A 21317-nucleotide genomic window follows, 5' to 3' on the forward strand; every position below is an offset into this window, starting at 1 on the left:
CCTCTTGCAATCATGTCTTGCCCCCATAAAGTGTGACACACACCAAGGCCCCACCCCCCTCCCTCCATCCCTCTTTCTGCTTTCCCCCCATAACCTTAATTGTCATTAATTGTCCTCATAAAATCTTTCATATGGCACAAATAAATTTAAAATAACGAATACAGTATTCTATTTAGTATATTTATTATAGGAATCACTAATTTATTTCAAATTTATGATGTTATTGCTGTCATGCATTTCTTTATCATTTTAGAAATGTACACATAGCTTATTTAAAACAGATGTTAGGGACTTAATACAATTAAATAAAAATAAAATGAAGTGTGTACATTAGCTGTAGTAAATTAATCTTTAAAATGTTACTTAGACTATTAGAATTTTGGAATATAATAGCACAGGGATAATTTCATTTTTTAATGGCCTCTTTGGCTTATACAATAAATTCTCTAACTTAAAGCTCACCGTGAGAATAAAACTAGTCCAATTCCTTACTAAGGATGTTCCCCTGAGAGGAAGAAGCAAGCTCCCAGCAGGCTGGTGACAGACCTGAACCAGAACGTAACGTCTCCTGACACCTCATCAAGAAATAATTTAGCTTTGGTGTTCTTGCCCTGCCCCTAAATTAAGTCTTCATTTTAGTTCCCATTCAGAGTCTACTCTAGACCCATCTTCCTTCCTTCTTTCTTTCTTTCTTTTTTTTTTTGACAGTCTCACTTTATTGCCCTTAGTAGAGTGCTGTAGTGTCACAGCTCACAGCAACCTCCAACTCCTGGGCTTAGGCGATTCTCTTCCCTCAGACTCTTGTGTAGCTGGGACTACAGGCGCCCGCCACAAAGCCTGGCTATTTTTTGTTGCAGTTTGGCCAGGGCCGGGTTCGAACCTGCCACCCTCGGTAGGCATATGGGGCTGGCGCCCTACCCACTGAGCCACAGGCCCCACCCTAGACCCATCTTATTTCTACAATTCTTTAATCACTATCTAATTAAAACCTTTTACTAATTTTATAATCTTTTAAATAAATCCATAAAGTTCTCAGGGGAGACCTTGAAAGTAACTCCTACCTGCTTCCTATTCCTGTTATTTGAACACAGAAATCTGTTTTTTTCTTTTTCTTGCTAAGAATAGGGGTTCTAAGAAGGTAAAGCATGAGAGTTTTTTGACCTAAAAATCTCTGAATTTACATTTATCATATGTTCTAGGAAATTTCATCTTCCTTCCTGAAGAATTATTTAGATGATTAACTTTGCCACAAATAAAATATTGCTTTTTCATGGAAAAATAAAGTTTTATCATCAGCCTCAATTATGTTTTAAATTATAAAACTCTTTGTGATCTCCTTAAAATTAGTTTAAGATGAATTACTTTAAATTCTCTAATATTTATTACTAAATCATAGTTCTTTTCATAATTTTAGGTGTTTCAGGCAGACATGAAATTCAGCCCAATCTGTTCAATAGAGACGTTTCTGAAACTTAGAGCATTGCTAAATAACTGGGCTATAACAAAAAGATGCATTGGAACAAAATAATGTCACAAGGAAATTTCTCAAGGGCTATTTATTGTTCTGAATGTTTATAGGTGTAAGAAAATTAAAAGCTTTGATTGGATTTGAATGCATATTTATGTAGAATCCAATCTTAACAGCAGGATTAACAAAGAGCTGTGTGATCACATCTTTTGTGTATCAAATCTTGGGTGTTAATGTACTTAGTCACAAGAACTAAGTTCACTAAATCTAAGTATTTTAACAAAGAAATTAAGCACTTCAGAGAATACTGTTTATAGACTACATATTTCTAAATAGTCTGTTACCTACAGGAACTTGTTTGAAACTCTGACAATGCAAGTAACAAAATTAATCCTACCAAAAATCTGTTCACTGTTCCCACCATATGGTTTGTGGTCTAAATGAGCATAGTATGGGTCAAAGCTGTAAAGAACGAATAATCAATTACTCCTCGTTCTCGGTCAGTAGATTCTGTAGAGTAAGGATGATGTAAATTCCACCTGCACAATTTGACCACACACACACATATATATAAACCTTAGCCAAATAAATGTGAGGTTGAGAATGTGGGCATTTATCATTCATTCAAGTGACAAATACCACCATCTAGTTCTTTCATTTGCTCACGACAAGGCATGGCTCCGTTTTCTACTCATGGGGGAATATCAAAATAAAAAGGTCAATTCTAGATTGTCAATGATTAGGGTAGTTTATAACCCAAGACAGTGGGTATTGTTAAAGCCAAAAGTTCTCAATAGTGATCATGGATTAAAAAGAACAGGTACAGACATGTAGAAATTAACTAAAAGTGTTGGTTTGTATAATTATTTTTAAAAATATCATAAGGGAACAGCACCATAGTTGTTTTATTTTGTTTTGTTTTTTGTTGTGTGAGTTCTTTCTTTGTCTTAGGTGAAAGTCTAAACCTGAGTGAAGCGGGTTGCCTACCACTTTGTAACTCCCCTTCCCACACTGACTGCCCAAACCAACTCCTTTTTTCATATTCTTATCTACATCCTCCCTCTTCACTGAGGACTGTTATCTTTGCCTCTCTGGGACCTTCACCTTCACTTCCCTAAAATTTTGAAGAAGACAGATTTTGGGGTATTATCTGATTGGTGGAGCCTAGACTCACCCATCTGGGTCATTCACTGTGGCATTCATTCATTCACTGATTCAGTCAACACATAAAATGATTACGTGCTGGCAGTGTGCCAGGCACTCTGCTAGAAGACAAAAGGCCCTCATGCAGCCTACAGTCAACCAGGGAAGAAAAATAAAGAATAAGGTGTCACAAGAGCATAACATGTACTATAATAGCTGTACCAGCCCAGGGGACAAGGGGAACATGGAGGAAGGGCCTTTAAAGTGGCTAGAAAAGGGAATGGGGAGGCCAAGAAGGAAAAGAATCACTATCCCTGGAGTTAGCTCCTCCTTCATTCCTCTCAGGCCCTCACACACCCATCAGTGGGTCTGCATCCTCCACCCCCTTGAGATCCCCCATCCCCACTACCAGCAGCTGCCCCACTTCACGCACAGGCTACCGCAGTAACCTCCTAAGTGATTATCTCTGCTGCTACTCTTCCAATCAAATCTGTGTAGAATAGCATAAATGGAACTTTCAAAAAATTCAACACATGTCTTTCACTTACTGAAACCAATCAGTGCTTCCTACTGCACTTGAATAAATAAAATTTATTTCAAGGGGGTTATGTTTTATAAAGCCTAACATGCCCTATGCAGATAAGAAATGTAACCTGGTGGTTCAGCACACACTCCTGGATCTCCTTGGTTCATCCCTAGCTCTGCCACTTACTGGGCGTGGGACTTTGAGCAAGCTACTTAGCCTCCTGGGGCCTCAGTTTCCTCTATTTGATGTATGGATAGCAGATGTTTCAGTGAGTTAGTGTGAAGCACTTAATACAGTTTCTGGCTCCTAGGGAGTCCTATCCAAGGGTCAGGTGTTGTCATCACTTGGATGAGCAGCTTTCTGCCTCTTTTTCTGTCCATATCTCCTATTCTCCTCTTGGTCACTTCTCTTCAACTACCATGCCCTTTCTGCCACTCACATTCACTATGTTTTTTCCTAACTTCGGGTTAGATGTTGGTGGGTTGGCTCCTACTCATTCTCATCTCAATTTAAACGTTCGTTTCTCAGAGGTGCCTTACCAACCTCCCCCCCCCCCAGGCCATTCTCTAGGATGTTACTCTGCTTTCTGTCCATCAATCTCAGAGTACCTGATTGTCTGTTTACTTGTGTATGACCTGCATCTTACAGTGAGGGGGTCGAATTTAATGAAAACTAGGACAATGTGTGACTCTCACCAGTACATCTCCAGATACTCAGAATAGTTGACACAAAGAATGTATTCAAAAAATATTGTCTATGGGTGAATAAATGAATGAGTGGATGGGAAAATGAATGGATAGATGGATGGATGGACAAATGAATAGGTGGAGTGATCCTTCAACTTTCAGTCTCAAAAAGTGAATCAAAGTAGAATTGTAGAAAATAAGAGAAGTGCCGAGCTAAAGGAACCCATACAGAAAACCAGAAAAGATGAAATCTGTGCATGTGTAAATTATTTCAGTGAATCTAAAGCATAATGTGAGCATGAGGAAGAAATGGAATCTGAGTCTGAGGGGTCGCTTAGACAGAAGTAGATCAGTGAAACACAGGATAGTATCTTTCTTCAAATTCTTTGGTAGCTCCTTTAATATATCAAATAATGAAACTTAGAATTCTAGAAACCTTATTAGATGGATATAAAATTTAAAGCTAGGAAAAACAGTGTATGTTCATTTTAAGAGGCAAAGAAAAGTGCCCTCAATGAATCCCAAACAATAAAAAAATTTTTTAAAGATGTCCAAAAATAAATAAATTAAATTAAAAAGCAAAGGAAAGAAAGGGGGGGGGGGCGCAAAAACTTGGCTACCAATTTTATCTTCCTGAACCTTTTTAAACTCTATTTCCTGTGTGCTAAAGAATCTTTCTTTTGTATAAGAAAGTCTTGGAGAAACACTATTAAAGATGTTGAAACTTTAAAATGTGCCCAATGCTACATACGAACCTTTTTGCTTCACTGAACTCAATCTGCATCTTTAGCATCCTGTTTTGATTTATTTATTTAAAACCACGCTTTCCGGCCTAATAATACTTTATCTAATAGTTTTCAACACTGGATGGGTTAAAAAACTCATCTTTTTATCCTAGTGATTCTATATTGACATTCCATAACCTGGTCCTTACACTTTTATTTCAATTAGCATAAAGGAATTACAGCCATACTTACCTTTTTGTAGTGCATGGGTTGCTATTAAGGTTGAGCACATCCATAAGATGCTCTTTATATTTATCAACATCTTGTCCTAGAAGTGAAGAAAAACACAAAATAATAAATCACCACCATTCAGGTTTGTGGCAGGCCATAAATCACATTTGTGCATTGAGAGTAATAAGCAGCTCCTCTTAGATTGTAAACACACAAGGGAACTTGTCACAGGAGAAGTGGTCTCAACACTGATTATTAGCTTGAATGTCATCCAATGCAGCAGTTACCAAAATAATTTCAGAATTCAGTTTGGGGACTATGAAAAGGTAGATGTCTCTGACAATTACCACAGGAAGCCCATAGGAAGAACTATAGAGACCACAGCCTAAGAGGAAGGGGTGACCATAAAGTCTATTTAGATACAGAAGGCTGATTGCAGATGGAGCATGAGAAGATGGAGATCCCTAAAGAGATGTTGAAAGAAAGAAATCCACATCAACTCTGAGGTGAGAAGGAACCGTTTGGTGGTTCATACACATGGCATCAAAACAGGACGTAAGGCCCTCAGCAGGATTCTTAAAGCACAGGCCACATTTAGTCGCTAGCTGGCTGAGCAAACAAAATAAATGTACTATAAGGAGCTGTTAATTACAAAAGGGACGAGAGTTTGCCATGAGTTTTAAAGCAGTTCCAATAGTTCTAAAGTCTCAAGAGGAAGGAATGAAATAAAAAACTCTGTACTAAGAGTCAAGAAACCCTGCCCTGGCTGCCGTTAATTTATTGCATGATTTTAGGAAAGAGGTTTAATGATCCAGTCTCAGAATGGTCAGTTTCTATGAAGCTATAATTAGGGGAGGATAAGTACCAGCGTTGAGGACCATCTAGAACCAAAGACCCAACATTCAGAAGAATGGCAGAAGAGCATCTGGTATCCGCTGTTGTGCCTTTCCTGTGACATTCAGAACTATTCTATAATAGCCATTGGTGGTTGGCTTCCCAGAAGCTGTTTCTCCTTCTCCTTTCTAACAGAACTTGGTTCTATTCTACTGACTTCTGTCCTTCATGTAGCCATATACTTTAGAGGTCAAATTCCAGCCCAAGGGGATAATCTAAAGTCCTGAGTCAATTATAGTGGTCCCATTTCCTTTGCCAAAAATTGGTTTTGGAGGGCCATATTGATACAATCTTGGCCAATGATATGTGAGGGGATTTCTATTCCCAGGAGGGAGTACAGGGAAGGATAGATTCATCTTAAGAAAAGAAGAGATGGTCGCTCTTCTTCATTGAACATTATCCTGATAGGGTATTTCTCCTGGAACTATTGTAGGGATCTTGCATCTGTGCATGTGTGTGACAGCTTCTGGAAATGAAGCTGAGAAAGAATCAGGAAAGACAAAGCGTGAGACCCCAAGCCCTAGAGTGGGCCATGCCTTTAAACCTCTTTTTATTTGAGATAATAAATTTCTTTATGGTTTAAACCCAATAAAATCAGTGATTTTTGTTGCTTACAGCTAAAGACATCTTAACGGACACATATTTGAGTTGAAACCCTGAACAACTTCCTCATAACCTGCCTTAGACACATTCTTTTTAGTAAAGTATCACAAGGATGAAAAAACAAGCATCCAATGTATTCAATACCAATATGAAGCCAGTGGAAGACCTAATACACACCCACACAAGAGAAAAACTCAATTCTATTCAAGTTGGGGAGAGGGGGAGGGAGGGTGATGGGTGTGCTCCCATTTAATGGGCACAATGTAAGGGTATATGGCACACCTCTTGGGTGTGGGATATTACAACAGGGACTCGTCCTAACAAAAGCAAACATTGTAACTTAATTGTACCCTCACATCAATCTGAAATTTTAAAAAAAGAAGAAAATTACTAAATTCTGTATTATTTAGGAAACCTAAATTGAAAAAAAGTAAACGGTGAAGAATACAAGTCTAATTTGTGCTCAACTTCAATTTCAATTTATGACAACTATTTCTTATTCCTTAATAGTATTCTGCATTTGATTTCCTTTTTTTTTATTAAATCATAGCTGTGTACATTGATATGATAATGGGGCATCATTCACTAGCTTCACAGACCATTTGACACACTTTCATCACACTGGTTAACATAGCCTTCCTGGCATTCTCTCAGTTACTGTGCCAAGACACTTACATTCCACATTTACCAAGTTTCACATATACCCTTGTAAGATGCACCGCTGGTGTAATCCCACCAATCCCCTTCCCTCTACCTACCTTCCCCCTCCCTCCCCTCCCTTTCACCCTTTCCCCCATTCTTAGGTTGTAACTGGGTTATAGCTTTCATGTGAAAACCCTAAATTAGTTTCATAGTAGGGCTGAGTATATTGGGTACTTTTTCTTTCATTCTTGAGATACTTTACTAAGAAGAATATGTTCCAGCTCCATCCATGTAAACATGAAAGAGGTAAAGTCTCCATCTTTCTTTAAGGCTGCATAATATTCCATGGTGTACATATACCAAAATTTATTAATCCATTCGTGGATTTGCATGTTATTTTTTAATTCTTGAAATAAGGGTTAGAACCTTTTAAAAAGAAAATTACAAAATTCTATAATTCTAAATATTTTCTGAAAATTATTTTTAGCTTAATACATGAGAGACCACATTTTCCATCTATAGGCCAATTGATGATTCACAATGAAAAGCATAAAGCTGATAATGCTAAACTAATCTTGCTAATTTAGTATTTATCACATAATTACCCAGATATCCTAATAGACTTTGTTAAACACTAACTGAGAAATGCCTTAATGCTGCTACATTTCTGGATTCTTATACGATAGCACAGCAAGGAGGAAGTATGTACCTACATCTCAATGCTATTATAGTATCTCAGGGAAAATAAGAAACCTTTCTTTAATTACACTTATAAACAATAATTTCATACTTTCCTTCAAGAAAAAATTTTTTTCTCTATTTTTGTTTTCTTTTTTCTTTTTTCCAGTAAATCTTTATTAGCATAATTTTAAAAGTCTGGGTTTTACTATCAAATAGTCTTGAATTCAAGTTTTGCATTCTCTCATTCCATTCTGTGATTTGGGATAAATTACTATATCTGTCTAAGCCTTGTTTCCTGTAGCTATTTGGTAGTGAAAATTAGTACTTAATTTCTGGAGTAATTGTGAGAAGTGATAAAATAATGCATATAAAATGTAGTTCAACAATACACAATGTATTCAGTATTAAATATTTATTATCAAAATTACTAATTCAAGCTTTCTACAGATCCTAGATTCTAATCTAATGCTGGATTCATTTCACTAACAATGAAAATAAAAATAACTGAAGCTCTTGAATTTGAGAATTATAATCTATGTTACCATTATGGTAACATGTGCAACTTAGTGTTCATAATAAATTGCCCTGTAATTTATTGTTATGTACTTTGAATCATGATTTGTAAACATGTTTTATCTTCCCTCTAGAATAGTAGACTCTGGAAGACAACATTAGTATATATTCAACCTATCTCCAGTATTTCTATAGTGTCAGGATCAGAGTGGACCCTTGAGAAATGTTCAGAGACCAACGGCATGACCAGTGCCTCTCTTTCCTATTCAGAAACACTTTGAAATGATGTGCCAACAATTCCTTGTGAATATGGGCAAGTGGGGCTAATTTTGAATCAATCCTGTTGAATTCAATTATCATAATTCAATAATATCTGATATTTGTCAATATCTAGAGGGTCTAATCTCATAAAAATATGAGAGAAGTTATAATCCTGACCCAGGAATGGGTCTTCTGCATCCAAATTTCCTACCCAAGACAGATTCCCAAAAGCCTAACTCCTGGTGCCATACTGAATCCTTGTGAAAATCCTGGGGCTGGAGGAACATGGTCTTTCATCTATCAAGAAATAACGACTGCACTCACCATATGCCGGAAGACTACCCCTAAGACTAGGCTAGAGAAGGAAGCCAATGCATTAAAAATAAAAAGATCAGACAAGTGTTAAATACATTTGAATAAGTTGCAAAAATTCATTTGAATGAGTTATTTTGAATTAAAAATGAGTGCTTGCACTGAGTCCCAGATCTCCAATTTCTTTTGAAAAATCAGAAGATCTAATAATGCTAAGTCCATAGTCCAGGCAGTCGATCATAAGCTCTAATTATTGAAACCTCTCCCCCTGGGTCTGAGTACTTGACGTCATCACAGCCCCCCCTTAGCCTTCGATCCATTTCTACTCTGTGCCCGGCCCCTCTAGGCACCTGAGTTTCCAAACTTTGAATTAATAGATGATCATTTGTCTCTTTAGTAAATATCTAAGAGTGCATTGACTGACCTTAGCTGCCTTAGAACTACATTTCCAAAGCCTCTTCCTCAGAGTCCACGGCATTCATTGTACTCCTTCAATTCTCCTAAGGCTATGCCCATATCCTTGGTCATTAAGGTACACTATTTGCCTTCTGTGCTTGATCTTATTAAGTGGTAAATGTTCTAAAGTCACTCTCTTTGTTTTTAGTTCCATTCCAACCCCCATTCCCATTCTTCTACTGTTCTGTAAGCATGCTCTGTTAGTGATAACAAATCAGTCTGAGAGCCAGCACCTACATTTAGCCTCCTACTACACTTACTGTAGTCAGTGAGAAGTGGAAAGTCATTGATCAATCAAGGTACAGCTGACTAGGACTGTTTAATTGCCTGGGAGACCCAAGAGGCAAGGTCAACAGAACTCCTATTCATGAGAAATGTCTGCAGAGAGCACAAGAGCCATGCAGGGATGGACAGCCTCAGAGAGGGTGCCAATGTTCTATTAAATAGATATTTAGTATTCTCTCTAGATCTTGGGGAAGCCCAGCTCAGTGAGGGGTGACTTAAGGACACAGACACAGTGGTTTTGTCTACCATTCTGCTAATTCGTTATCCTGGACAAGGAAGTGTCTAGGACACCTCAGCCACGAAGTGCATGGAATGAGCATCTCCTATCACATTGCCCCATGTTTCTTTCTCACAGGAAGAGCTGCCATAATGCAGACAGAAATCACATGGCTAGACATGGAATTTCATAAATTTACTGCACAAGAGCAATGGCATCATGTGACTTATCACTTACCTGCAACTGGATTCCTGAACCTGGATTTGACTAAGCTTTTTCACATTGTTGCCCCTAAGCATTCCTTGCTCTCTTCCTGGTGAACCTTCATTACTCCACCTAAGATATACCAGACTCTTATTTCCTTTCCTATGTTCTGTTTTCATCATAGCACGTGTTGCCATTTCACATATATATTTGCTAATTTCCTTTTTCTACGCACCATAATAGAAGCTCCAGGAGAGCAATCTCTGATGTTTTATTCATTCCTATACCTAGGTAAATATTTATTAAAAGAATGAATATATACACATTTTACATAATTAGATACAGTTTTATACACTACTTTCTTCACTTGAAATACAACATATTTTGGAGAATGTTCCCTATCAGCAAGTATGATATTTCTATGTTACTTTTAACAGCTGCATAGCTTTTTCATAAGATGAATGTAGCAACTTTTATTCATCCACTTCCCTATGATGAGCCGTATCAGTGTTTCTAAATTTTTGATACTGGAAATAGTGCTGAAGAAGACATCCTTAGAGTGCATGGACTGACCTTAGCTGCCTTAGAACTACACTGCCATTGCCTCTTCCTTAGAGTCCCCAGAATCCCTTCCACTTCTCCGGTTCCCTTAAGCCTACATCCATATCCTTGGTCATTAAGGTACACTATTTGTCTTCTATGCTCGATCTTATTAAGTGGGAAATGGATGCCATTTGTATCAATATCTTTATGATGATATCTACAAGGGAAATTGCTAGGTCAAAGTATGTATGGATTCTTTAAAAGGTTCTGACAGTGAATCAAAAAAAGGTGATAGCCAAATTATTTTCTAAAGAAAATAGAAAGAACAACCTGTTTGCATCCCCACCATGGTTTATGGAAGATGTGATTTCTCCACAATGCAGCCAACACAAATGCTCATCAAACCTTTTTATCATTACTGTTCTGATTGATTAAAAAAAAAAGCATAGGGCGGCACCTGTGGCTCAAGGAGTAGGGCGCCGGTCCCATATGCCAGAGGTGGCGGGTTCAAACCCAGCCCCGGCCAAAAACCACAAAAAAAAAAAAAAAAAGCGTAGCATATCATTGGTGTTTTAATGACTAGCTCTTTAATTATGAATGAAGCTGAGAAACTTTTCCTGTAATTAAAAAAATTACATCTCTTTCTGACACTCCTCATATACAACTTTCTCCCATTTTTTGATAGATGTGGCCTTTCCTATAGTTATTTATAAAAGTTCATGTTTTATCAAGAATGATTAGCCTTTATCCTTCATATATTGCAGATGCTTTCCAAACGTGTCATTTATTTTTGTGGAATTCAATTTTTATTTAGTCAGACTTATCAATATTTTCTAGGATGGCCTCTGGGTTTTATGTTTTGCTTAGAATAGGTTTCTCTACTTCTAGTCCACTTTTTAAAAATCCCATGATTTGGCCGGGTGCTGTGGCTCATGCCTGTAATCCTAGCACTCTGGGAGGCCAAGGTGGGTGGATTGCCTAAACTCAGGAGTTCAAGACCAGCCTGAGCAAGAGCGAGACTCCATCTCTAAAAAAAAATATCCAGGCATTGTGGTAGGTACCTGTAGTCCCAGCTACTTGGGAGGCTGAGGCAAAAGAATGCCTGAAGCTCAAGAACTTGAGGTTGTTGTGAGCTTGATGCGACTGCACTCTACAGAAAATAACAAAGTGAGACTCTGTCTTTTTTTTTTTTGGCCGGGGCTGGGCTTGAACCCGCCACCTCCGGCATATGGGACCGGCGCCCTACCCGTTGAGCGAGACTCTGTCTTAATAATAATAAGAATCCGATGATTTCTTCTCATCATCTTTTAAAAGGTGTCATTCCCTACATTTCACATTTGATTCATCTTAAATTTCTTTCAAAATGAGAAATTAAGTAGAGATTGATTCTTAATCTGAGTAGGTGCATCAATTGTTTTTTTCCACTGAATGCCACATTTATTTGAGTCAATTTATGGAATCTGTCTTCTGATCCATGAAACTAGACAATATGCCCCTCTCCAACTCATTTCATAAACTTAGCAGGAAATAAATGGTTTGGATAATTATCCTTAAGACTATAGAACTAAATTAATATGAATCCCGTAGACATATTAACATCCCTTTTTTGTACAGTTTAATACTTTTTGAAGGCTTTTCATAACTATTTACTCTTTAGATCTTTATAACTGTGGATTCATTTAAAAGACTATGATACTGAAGGTCCAGAAGTTGTTTCTCAGCTTAGTTTTCTCAGCTGATGAGTCAAACTTAAACTTTCCGATTCCAAGTCTAGTGCTTATTTCACTATACCTCAGGTAATGTCAAATAAGTAATTTAATGACAAAAAGATAATTTATGATGTGTTTATTTTAAAATACATAATCTTATTTGATAGACATAAGATTAAGAATCAAACTTCTTAAAAGAATAAGGTAGGATGTATATAGATGCCGAAAGAAGTATAAATTTAAATGTATATCAACATATGTACCCCTGTAGAGATGATAAATCAATCCAGAGAAGTTTCAATAAGGAAACATAACTGATAATATTAAATTAGACAAAGATTATTTCTACTGACCAGTGAAATACACCAGCTCTTACACATTCAGTGATAAAAACTTAGCAGGGTCTAAAAACCCTGAACACACACAAAGATAGATGCTATTTATGTACAATATGCACATACGCACACAAATTATATATATCCACATATATACATATATATGTTCCTATGTGTAGGTTACAAGAGGAAACTGGCAAAAATTCACTAATTGAAATGGAACATGGCCCAGACATTTATCTCTACTATCCTTTGTTCTGATTCCAAATCAGAGAGAGTACATGCTTTGTGCTTTCTGGTAAAGTACAGACCTATGCAACAATCAGCCTATTTTCTGAGACCAGGGCCAGTAACCTCTAACAATGTTTGTCAGTTCTAACTGGTTTCTATAGGTGGGTGGTGAAAAAATAGGCTACTACAGTCACTCATTCTTTTTCTCAAAAGAACCTTGTGTCTTAAGAAGTCCTGCTCCATCACAGGCAATGACCCATCTTAAATACAGTGTCTATAGTTATTTGTCCAAGAATAAAATCAACAAAAATGTTTAAATCCCTCCAGGAAAGGAGAGCTTAGTTATATGACTTTGGAAGACAGAGTTAGTTGATCTTTGCACTTTCAAAAGCTCTGTAACTCAACTAAATGACCAATCATTAACCACAAAGTATTTAGGCATAATAACATGAGGAAAAAGAGAACAATGGATGTATCTTTAACAGTAATCATATTCAGCTTTGACTTCACTTTTTAGATCCTCTTCAAACAGAATTTACAAGTGTATGGGTACAGACATTTTCGAACATCAGTGCTATCTCCCTCCAGTTTGCAAGCACAGAGAAAAAGAAGGAACCTTCATTCATAAACATATATAAATCTAAGAGGATTATTTTCAAACAATTTTTAAAAGCAGAAAATACAATTTAAAAAGAACTTTAATTTTTTTTTAATCTACCAAGAAAAACAAAACTTGAACGCTTACATAAATCCTAGGGGATTGTCGTGAATCTCATCCTCTTCCCACCACCCACAAGAAGATTAAGGACTGTGGACTTCCTCCTGGAGGAAGTCATTGCTCAATCACTTTGGAATCCATTGGAACTCTTTGCAGTGTTAATGGGGACAGGCATACACAATTACAAAATATTCCTTTTACTTAGAGCTCAGAACTACATGTCAGGTTCTCTGACACCCTCTCCTTGCCACGCTGTTCTTACACTTTCGAGGTACCTATTTCCCCAAGGTGGGGACCACTTTTATCTCAAAATTAATTGTTGCTTCTATTGGTGTCTTCCTATTTTTATGTTACACTCGCAACATCCTATTTTAGGACAAAATATTCACAGATGAATATTTTCGCAATGGTCTGGCACAAATGCAGAGAAGTACTTAAAATAATTTAAGTCGCAGCTTTTAGAAGAAAACAAAAAGAAAAGCAGATCAATTAAGTGCAGCATTGGAGGTGACAGAAGAGATCATCAAAATCCAGCTTTCGTGAGATAAAGCAGAGTAGAAGAATTCAAAATGCAGTTTTTTGTTTGTTTGGTTTTTTTGCCGGGGCTGGGTTTGAACCCGCCACCTCGGGCATATGAGGCCGGCGCCCTATTGCTTTGAGCCACAGGCGCCACCCCAAAATGCAGTTTTAAGTAGCTGAGCCCACTCTGCTCCACGTTCCCCCGGTTCTCTACTTCAGTCACTTCATAAATATGTGCTGAGCTCCCACTGTGGGCCGGACCCCAGAGACGACTCCCGACTGACGCACGAGGACGCTCAGAGTTACACCCTCAACGTCTGCACTCCTGGAATTCTTTCAGTCCTGGCGAATGGCAAATCTTTGCCATTCTAGACGAGCTCTTTATGACGGTCTGGAACGCGATTAATCTTTTAATTGACTAAAAATGGTCTTTAAACCAACCTGAATGTATTTTTAAAGTCAATATGTGGAACAGTATAAACGCGTCTCATTTTTCTGCCAAAAAATAGAGTACGCTTAGCGTAAAAATTTATCTCCCCCCTGCCTCGAGACAAAAACCCTACACCCCTCCTACCACTCCCAAGAAGCAAGGAAGAATCAAATAGCCTTTTAATAAGCCTGTTTAGCGCCGTCTGGATGTAAGTCGGGTCTGCTCCAGCTGCAGCCAACCCCTGGCGCTCTCCACTAAGCCTGCCCCGCCTTCCCGCCCCGCCCCCACCGGCGTGGGCGGGTGGGGACCCAGCTGCGCCGGCTGCCGGGGAGGCTGCGTAGCTGTCTCGCAGCCTAGCAAGTCACACCCGTCCCGGGCTGGGAACTGCAGCGCCAACCCACGTGGCGGCTGGTGAACCCCGGCGCTGCGGGGAGCGCACAGCGCCGCGGGTCCCCGGGCGCGCGCTGGGAGAGCGGGGGTGGCCCCATCCCCCAGTAGGCGGCGCTGGACCACCCCCACTCTCTGGGTCCTCCCCACTCTTCCATCCCGGAAAGTCAGTCCCATCGCGTTTGTTATCGCTTGTGGGAGTAAAAGTAATGTCTTAAAACGAGTGGCGAAATTCAGATCAAAAGCCCAAAACGAACCCTTCCCGTCCGCAGGCATCCGCCCTATCTCCATTTCTTCTTTCCCTTCCTTCCCCCGTCCTCTTTCCTTCCACTTCCCTTCTTTCTTTTTCCCCTCAGTGCCCGCCTCCTTCCCACTTCCCACTTTCGACGTGAGTCCTGAAGTTGAGGAAATGTAAGCCTTGAATTCGAAGCCCTTCTGCAAGGTCCTGGGGGTGGGGAAAGCCAGACCTTTTCAAACTGTCTTTCTTAAATACGCCCACGGTTACGGGTCCAGACCGCCAAAGCCTGGATCTAACCCTAGCCGTGCGTTCGTCCACCGAGCTGGACTCCACCCAGGACGCGCAGTGCCTTCCAGCAGACTCGCAAGGCGGCGCCTCTGCACTTGGCACAGACTTGGTTCCTTTTCTCCCAGGTCCTCCACACCCTTAGATCTGCATCGCAGATTCTGAAGCGGAAAACTAAGACCTAACGGAGAAGCGAGGGCCTGCCATCTTTGAGCCCAAGGTTGTGAAAGCGGCTCATTTTCCTCCACCTGTGCTGAATCTCTCCATTAGGGGGCGCCCCCCTCCGCCACAAAACTCTGTATTCCTAGACATCTAGGTTCTGCTAGTCCGAGCCCCAAACTGGGGGGCAGATCCGAAGGAGCGCACCGCCTCCCTCGCTCCTCCCTCCCCGCCAGCCTCCCCGGACCCGGTAGGCAGGGATTTCACACTAGCCATTCATTCGTCAGCCGTGGGGGAGGGGACGCAAGAGTGAGGCAGACAGAGGAGAGGCCGGGAGAGGGGAAGGCAAGCAGAGAAGATGGAGAGAGAGGGAGCCACAAAGATGAGAAACCGGACACAGACTCTCTTTCTGCCGCGAGGTGTAGGCACGGCAGGACAGCTCGGTGGGCGCCGCGCTGATTGCTCCTCTTTCTAGCCGCACCTCCCAAGGACGTGCGGGACTTACTGGGGGTGCGGCTGAATCCGAAAGCAAATGGTTTAGATAGTGACACTCTTCGCTGCCTAACGCCCTGACCGCTCCACGCCGGGTGACACAGAGCGAGGCAAGACAACCTGGGTGCCCCCGGTGCGCACGAACCCGGGATGCGGCTCTACCGCGCCCACGCCCCTGCAGCGGTGGGACGCGCGGGCGGAGGGCGTCCCCCGGGCTCCCGGCAGACGCTCTCTGCGCCGCTTGACCCGTCAGTGAAGTTGCTCAACTAGAGCTGAGAACCGGGAGGGGGTGGGGATACGGAATGAAAAGGAGGACCGCAGCAGTCAGGGGAGAGGGCTGGACCTGGAGACAGGGCCCCGATTCGGGTCCCCGAGCCACCTTTGTCTGCAGTGCGCTCTGAGTGCTGCTTTGCTTGTTGAGACAAGAGCTACAGCTCCCATTTCGCTCTCCAGGGTGAGAAAAAAATTCTCGCACATCCCAGCTGGTTCAGGGCAGGCTTTTCCCGCCCAGCCTCCTCCCAGACCTCCGCCGAGCTCCGGCAACCCCACCCCCATCCCCTGCTCCTTTCCTGATGGCCCCAGCGCACCGCGCACAGGACAAAAGAACCCTGGGGCACAGGGAGAGTGCCGTGACAGTCCCCAAGTCATCCGAGAGACACTGCCCGGGGACTCTACACGTCCCTGGCCGAATCTCCCTTCCCAGACTGAGGTTGAAAGGGGTCTGGTCTGTGCAGGTCCCAGGCTAATGGGGGCTAGGTCACACTGTCAGGAGCTGCCCTGGAGCGGCTTTCCAGGAACACCGAGCACTGACCACACACCAGGGACTGGGAAAACAGGGGGCCAGCACCCAGGCGGCTTCTGGAACTTGTCTGTGAGCAAGTTTTAGTAGTCCCCATTCAAACTTTTGCCTCGAGCAGGTTAACAACAACAACAAAAGATATCAAGGTGCTAGAGGACCCTTCTTCCTCTCCAGCTGAAGACTCCACGACTTTTCCAAGATTTCTCTACAATTCCCTTCCCTCCCTCGCCTCGGTTCCGTTAGTCCTTCTACCCCCACCCCACCCCGAGTTTCTTTTGTCTGGATCTTTTTCAGCACTAAGATCCCTCTGTATTCCTCTCCCCAAAAGCCCTTTTGAAAGTTACCTGCGTTTTTAAAGTGCACACATTTTCTTAACTTCGCCTCACAGCTAGTTCTATTTGCCTTAATTAAAGTCTACCAATTGCGATGTGCTTCTTTTTTCTTAGCTAGCTTTTTTTTCTATAAGTTTTTTTTTTTTTTAAGGGGGGAACAAAAGAAACGTGATTACCTTGAAAGGCGGCTTATTGCAGTTTGGGGAAAATAATTCACCGCAGCGCTGCGCGAATGGGCTCGGCGTTGCCCAGGCGGGTCACATAGGGAGCGCGGTGGCCTGGGGAAGGGTGCGGAGGGTGCGGGACCGCGCTGGAGGATGCGGGGCTGGCCGCAGATCCGGATCCCAGCTCCGTCCACAACACCTAACGTTCGCGGCTGCTGCACCCGCGCGCCTGGAATTCTCCCCCAGAAAGGCTCGGGGCAGCTCGCCTGCAAGTTCAAATGCGGGTTGTGACACCCATCATCATTATATCACGGTACCGTCAGCGCCGAGGAGGAGACTCAGCGATGAGGAGGAGGAGGGAGAGGAGGAGGGTTCATTCACAGGCTCCAGAAGCGCTCCGCAGCCTCAGCCACTCCTAAGAGCCCAGGCTTGGAGAGCAGGCGGAGGGGCGGAAGGCTGCTCCCCGCGCCTGCGGTAGGGACCGCCTGCCTCCCTCCCAGGCACTCCCACCTCTCGGCGTTTCTTCCTGACAAGGAGTGCCAATCGGCTTGGGGACAGCAGCGCTCCCCATTCAACGACTCGCTCAGTAACACCGAGCTGTGCTCGAGGAAACCACTGCCCTCCCCCTCCCTCCCCACCCCCCACGTCCCCGCCCCCCAGTGCAGCCAGTTCGGGTTAGGGAACCGGAGCCCCCAGGCTCCTTGGGGAAGGCCAGCGGTAGACAATTGTGTATGGTCAGTCCTTCTTGGGAGCACAGAAAACTCCGTAAAATCCGCCAAGAACTTGGTTCCAGCGTATTCATACGCCCGCAGAGCCCGCTTGTCCCATCTGAGGGAAGTGTCAGGCTCAAAGCTCCTGCCAGCCTGAAAGAGAAACTGAGAAAACGAGATCCTTTGGAGACCTAGGGAGAAAGTGTAAGAATTCCCATCCGCTTCCCAGGGGACTGCGCAATGGGGAGCCCAGCGTCAACCCTCACTCCACAAAGACCCTGGTAATAAAGGACTGGACAGGAAATGCCCCCAAGCAAACCCCTTGTTGGATTCAAAGAAAACCCTCTTCCTCTGCCACAAATCTCTCTCCACGTACCTCTTCATTCTTCATTTGCCTCTTTGGAAGCGTCCCTCCCAGTAGAGTATTTAATAATTTGTCTATATCAAAGAGACTCCTTGAATGCATCAATCCCTTCCTTGTTGTCAGGAAACAGACCAGAATCTCTCTCGTGCGTTTATGCCATTTTTGAGCTTTGCTGGGCTCCTCCACTGTGTAAACAGCGTCCACACGTGGAGGGTCCTCTGCATTGTGTGACAAGAGTCCCAACAGGACCTTACGGAGCAAAGAGTCAATCAGTTGACACAAAGGATTTCAGCCCCTTAGAAAAGAGGGACTTCAGATTTTTCTTTTCTTTAAAGTCAAGTATGAGTTTACACGTGGGAACAAAATGAGTCCAAGGTGCAGGATAGTATTACACTGGACATACTAGAAGGGATGACAAACTTTTTCTTCTACACAAATAGGCAAGTATCTTCATGATTCTCTCTGAAGGCTCTCAAACACTGGACCGCAGAATAACAGTGATTAAAGAAAAAAGTCAATTTTCACTTTGAATTTCTTTGATTAGTTTGGCTTAAACTCACACTTTAAAACTTTTAGTAACCTAGACTCTTGTCCACGCACATTTATAAGGTTTCTTTTATGAGTTCCTTTTTTTTTTTTTTATTGTTGGAGATTCATTGAGGGTACAATAAGCCAGGTTACACTGATTGCAATTGTTAGGTAAAGTCCCTCTTGCAATCATGTCTTGCCCCCATAAAGTGTGACACACACCAAGGCCCCACCCCCCGTAAGTTGTATGCATTTAGCCATGATCACAGATATTAAATGGTAAGCTGATATAAGAATTGTCAGGACAATTTCATTACTCAAAATGTGCATCTTTGATTTCTTTTGCTGCCTATCAGCACACTACAGTTAGTGCATACTATTAATTATATCATTTGGAAATCAATTTGTTCATTTTTGCAGTGCAATGTTTATTCTTACTAAAGTTATTTGTTAGACTACCATTCCTAACATTGAAATTCTATTCCATTAAATGTTTAGAATGACAGAGTCACGGAACAAATGTCAGATTTCAACCTTCGCATTTAACGCATAAGCATACTAAGGCCTAGAAAGTGACTTTCCAAAAGTTACCTGCACACGACTCTTAACTCCTGGTCCAGTGGTCTTTTCAGCACTCCTCATAGCAACGTTATACTCAAAGAAGGAGAAAAATAAAATCAAACGAGTCTCTATTGAAATTTATATTCCAAGTGTTAGGGTTGAGCTTCCTCTGAAATACTTCGCAATATAGATTATTCTCATTCTTAAATTTGAGTGAAACTAGTCGAGTTTCAAACGGTGTCAGTGACTTGCCCAAGGCCACTTTGCAAGTGATGGATCTGTCAGTCTGAAAAGCTCATTTCTCTATCCCCCTAGTGTCCCTTTATAATATAGTTAAGTGAAACAATTCCACCATGGAAAACTAGAATATCAACAAACAACTAACAGAAAATTAATTTCCCTTTTCAGGGATGTGCTAACAGCTGACTTTCTCTATAAATAATGCCATCTGTGCCTAATGAACATAATGAAAGCTATGGGTTAGATACTCTTTACAACCTAAAAGTTTTCATTTCTTATTAAGTTTGTTTGTCCAGTCCTTTAATGCCGTGCTGTCCATAGACACTGTAGCCCCGGACCAAGTAGTAGTCAGGGCAAAGATACTTCCTAGGCAGACTTAAGGAACCAGGACGTGACCGGCATTGAAAAGCTTTATATTGCGTGCCTTTTCTTTTCTTTGACTTATAACCTTATTATTCAAAAAATTAAACACTTCTTCTGGCTGTCAAATAACTAAAATGAAATGATACCCCCTGAATACCTGCTTTCTATCTCTAAGGCAGATTTTCCCCTCTAGCTATCTATAATAGAGAAGGAATAAAAAGAAAAAGGAAAACATGCCAAGTATATTCAGGATAGAGTCTATATTAGTTCTATAAACTGTCCTAGAGGTCTTTCTTTCTCCTTCTTTCTTTCTTTTTCTTTCTTTTATCAAGAGGTAGAGAATGAGAGAGCATTTGTTTCGATTCTCCAATATCTGACAAAACTATTAGAAGTTTTTGAATGGGAAAACATATTTTTATAGCTTTTATAGCTAAAACTATATTCATCCATTACATTTAGTCATAATCGAAGTATAATTTAAATCTTGTTCTGTGAACCCTCCTTTAAATTGTGTCTTTGTACACAGGCATATTCTGCCTGTAAACTCCAGGATCCCAGGTGCAGATGAGGCAAGATCTTCATTCACAGTCCAGGGTACTAAGAAAACCACAAGCCAGAAGCTATGTACCTCACTGCCTTGCTTTGATCTTGTCTTTGGGAACTTGGCTGAGCACAGGGGCAGCAAGCCAATGGCTTGAAGAAGAAAGGTAAGGATGGCAGATGAGCCTCCAGTGAATTTCATTATCTGCATTTAAACCTCCTTCTGAGGGTCTTCGGTGTCCAATTTCAGTCTCCTCTCTTTTTAATTGATCAGGTGAAGTGTTCTTAGACACGGCATTATCTGTTGCTGCTCTGAGGATAACAAGATTCCAGTCCCATTCGAATTCAAAAAACAAAGACTTCATGTTTCAATTCTCTGATCTGACTGATCCTAGGCATAACGAAGCAAAGTATCCTCTTTGGAGGGTATAAGAATGCTACAGATTGAAAGTACACCTTTATTGACTTTCACAGACCCTGGAAAAAGAACCTAACCCCCTAAGATTGTGTCATAAATTAAAATTTAAAAATAAATAACCCATTGTGGATTAGGGACAGACATTCTATCCAACACTTTAAATCCTTTTGGATTTTAGGAAATGCAGAAGTAATAGAAGGTCTTTGTTGCCTTCTTTGAAAAGTAAAAAAGAATCTCACAACAGGCAAAGTGATGGTGACAATGCCTTTGTGCTTTAAACCAAAGTATATAAATTAAACACAGACAAATATCCTTAGAAAGCCATAAAAATTAGATTTTCACACTAAATCAGATGCTGAGGCTTTGCTCCCCATATCCCAGGTCAAAATGTTATAGCAAAATATT

General features: G+C 41.3%; 1 protein-coding gene across 3 annotated transcripts in view; it reads right to left on the reverse strand.

The window, feature by feature from the left end:
* The window catches only part of VCAN (versican), a 117666-nt gene extending 100163 nt beyond the window's left edge, over positions 1-17503 (reverse strand). For 2 of the 3 annotated variants that reach the window (XM_053587119.1, XM_053587130.1), the window contains exons 1-2: positions 17201-17503; positions 4801-4876 (exon numbers count right to left, since the gene is read on the reverse strand). In XM_053587119.1, coding sequence (XP_053443094.1) covers positions 4801-4870 — 70 coding nt within the window. In that variant the 5' untranslated portion in view covers positions 4871-4876; positions 17201-17503. The remainder of the gene's footprint in view (positions 1-4800; positions 4877-17200) is intronic. The other variant, XM_053587110.1, reaches the window with a different exon arrangement.
* Positions 17504-21317: the final 3814 nt, after the last annotated feature.

This window comes from Nycticebus coucang, chromosome 1, assembly GCF_027406575.1.
Source record: "Nycticebus coucang isolate mNycCou1 chromosome 1, mNycCou1.pri, whole genome shotgun sequence".
Classification (NCBI taxonomy): domain Eukaryota; kingdom Metazoa; phylum Chordata; class Mammalia; order Primates; family Lorisidae; genus Nycticebus; species Nycticebus coucang.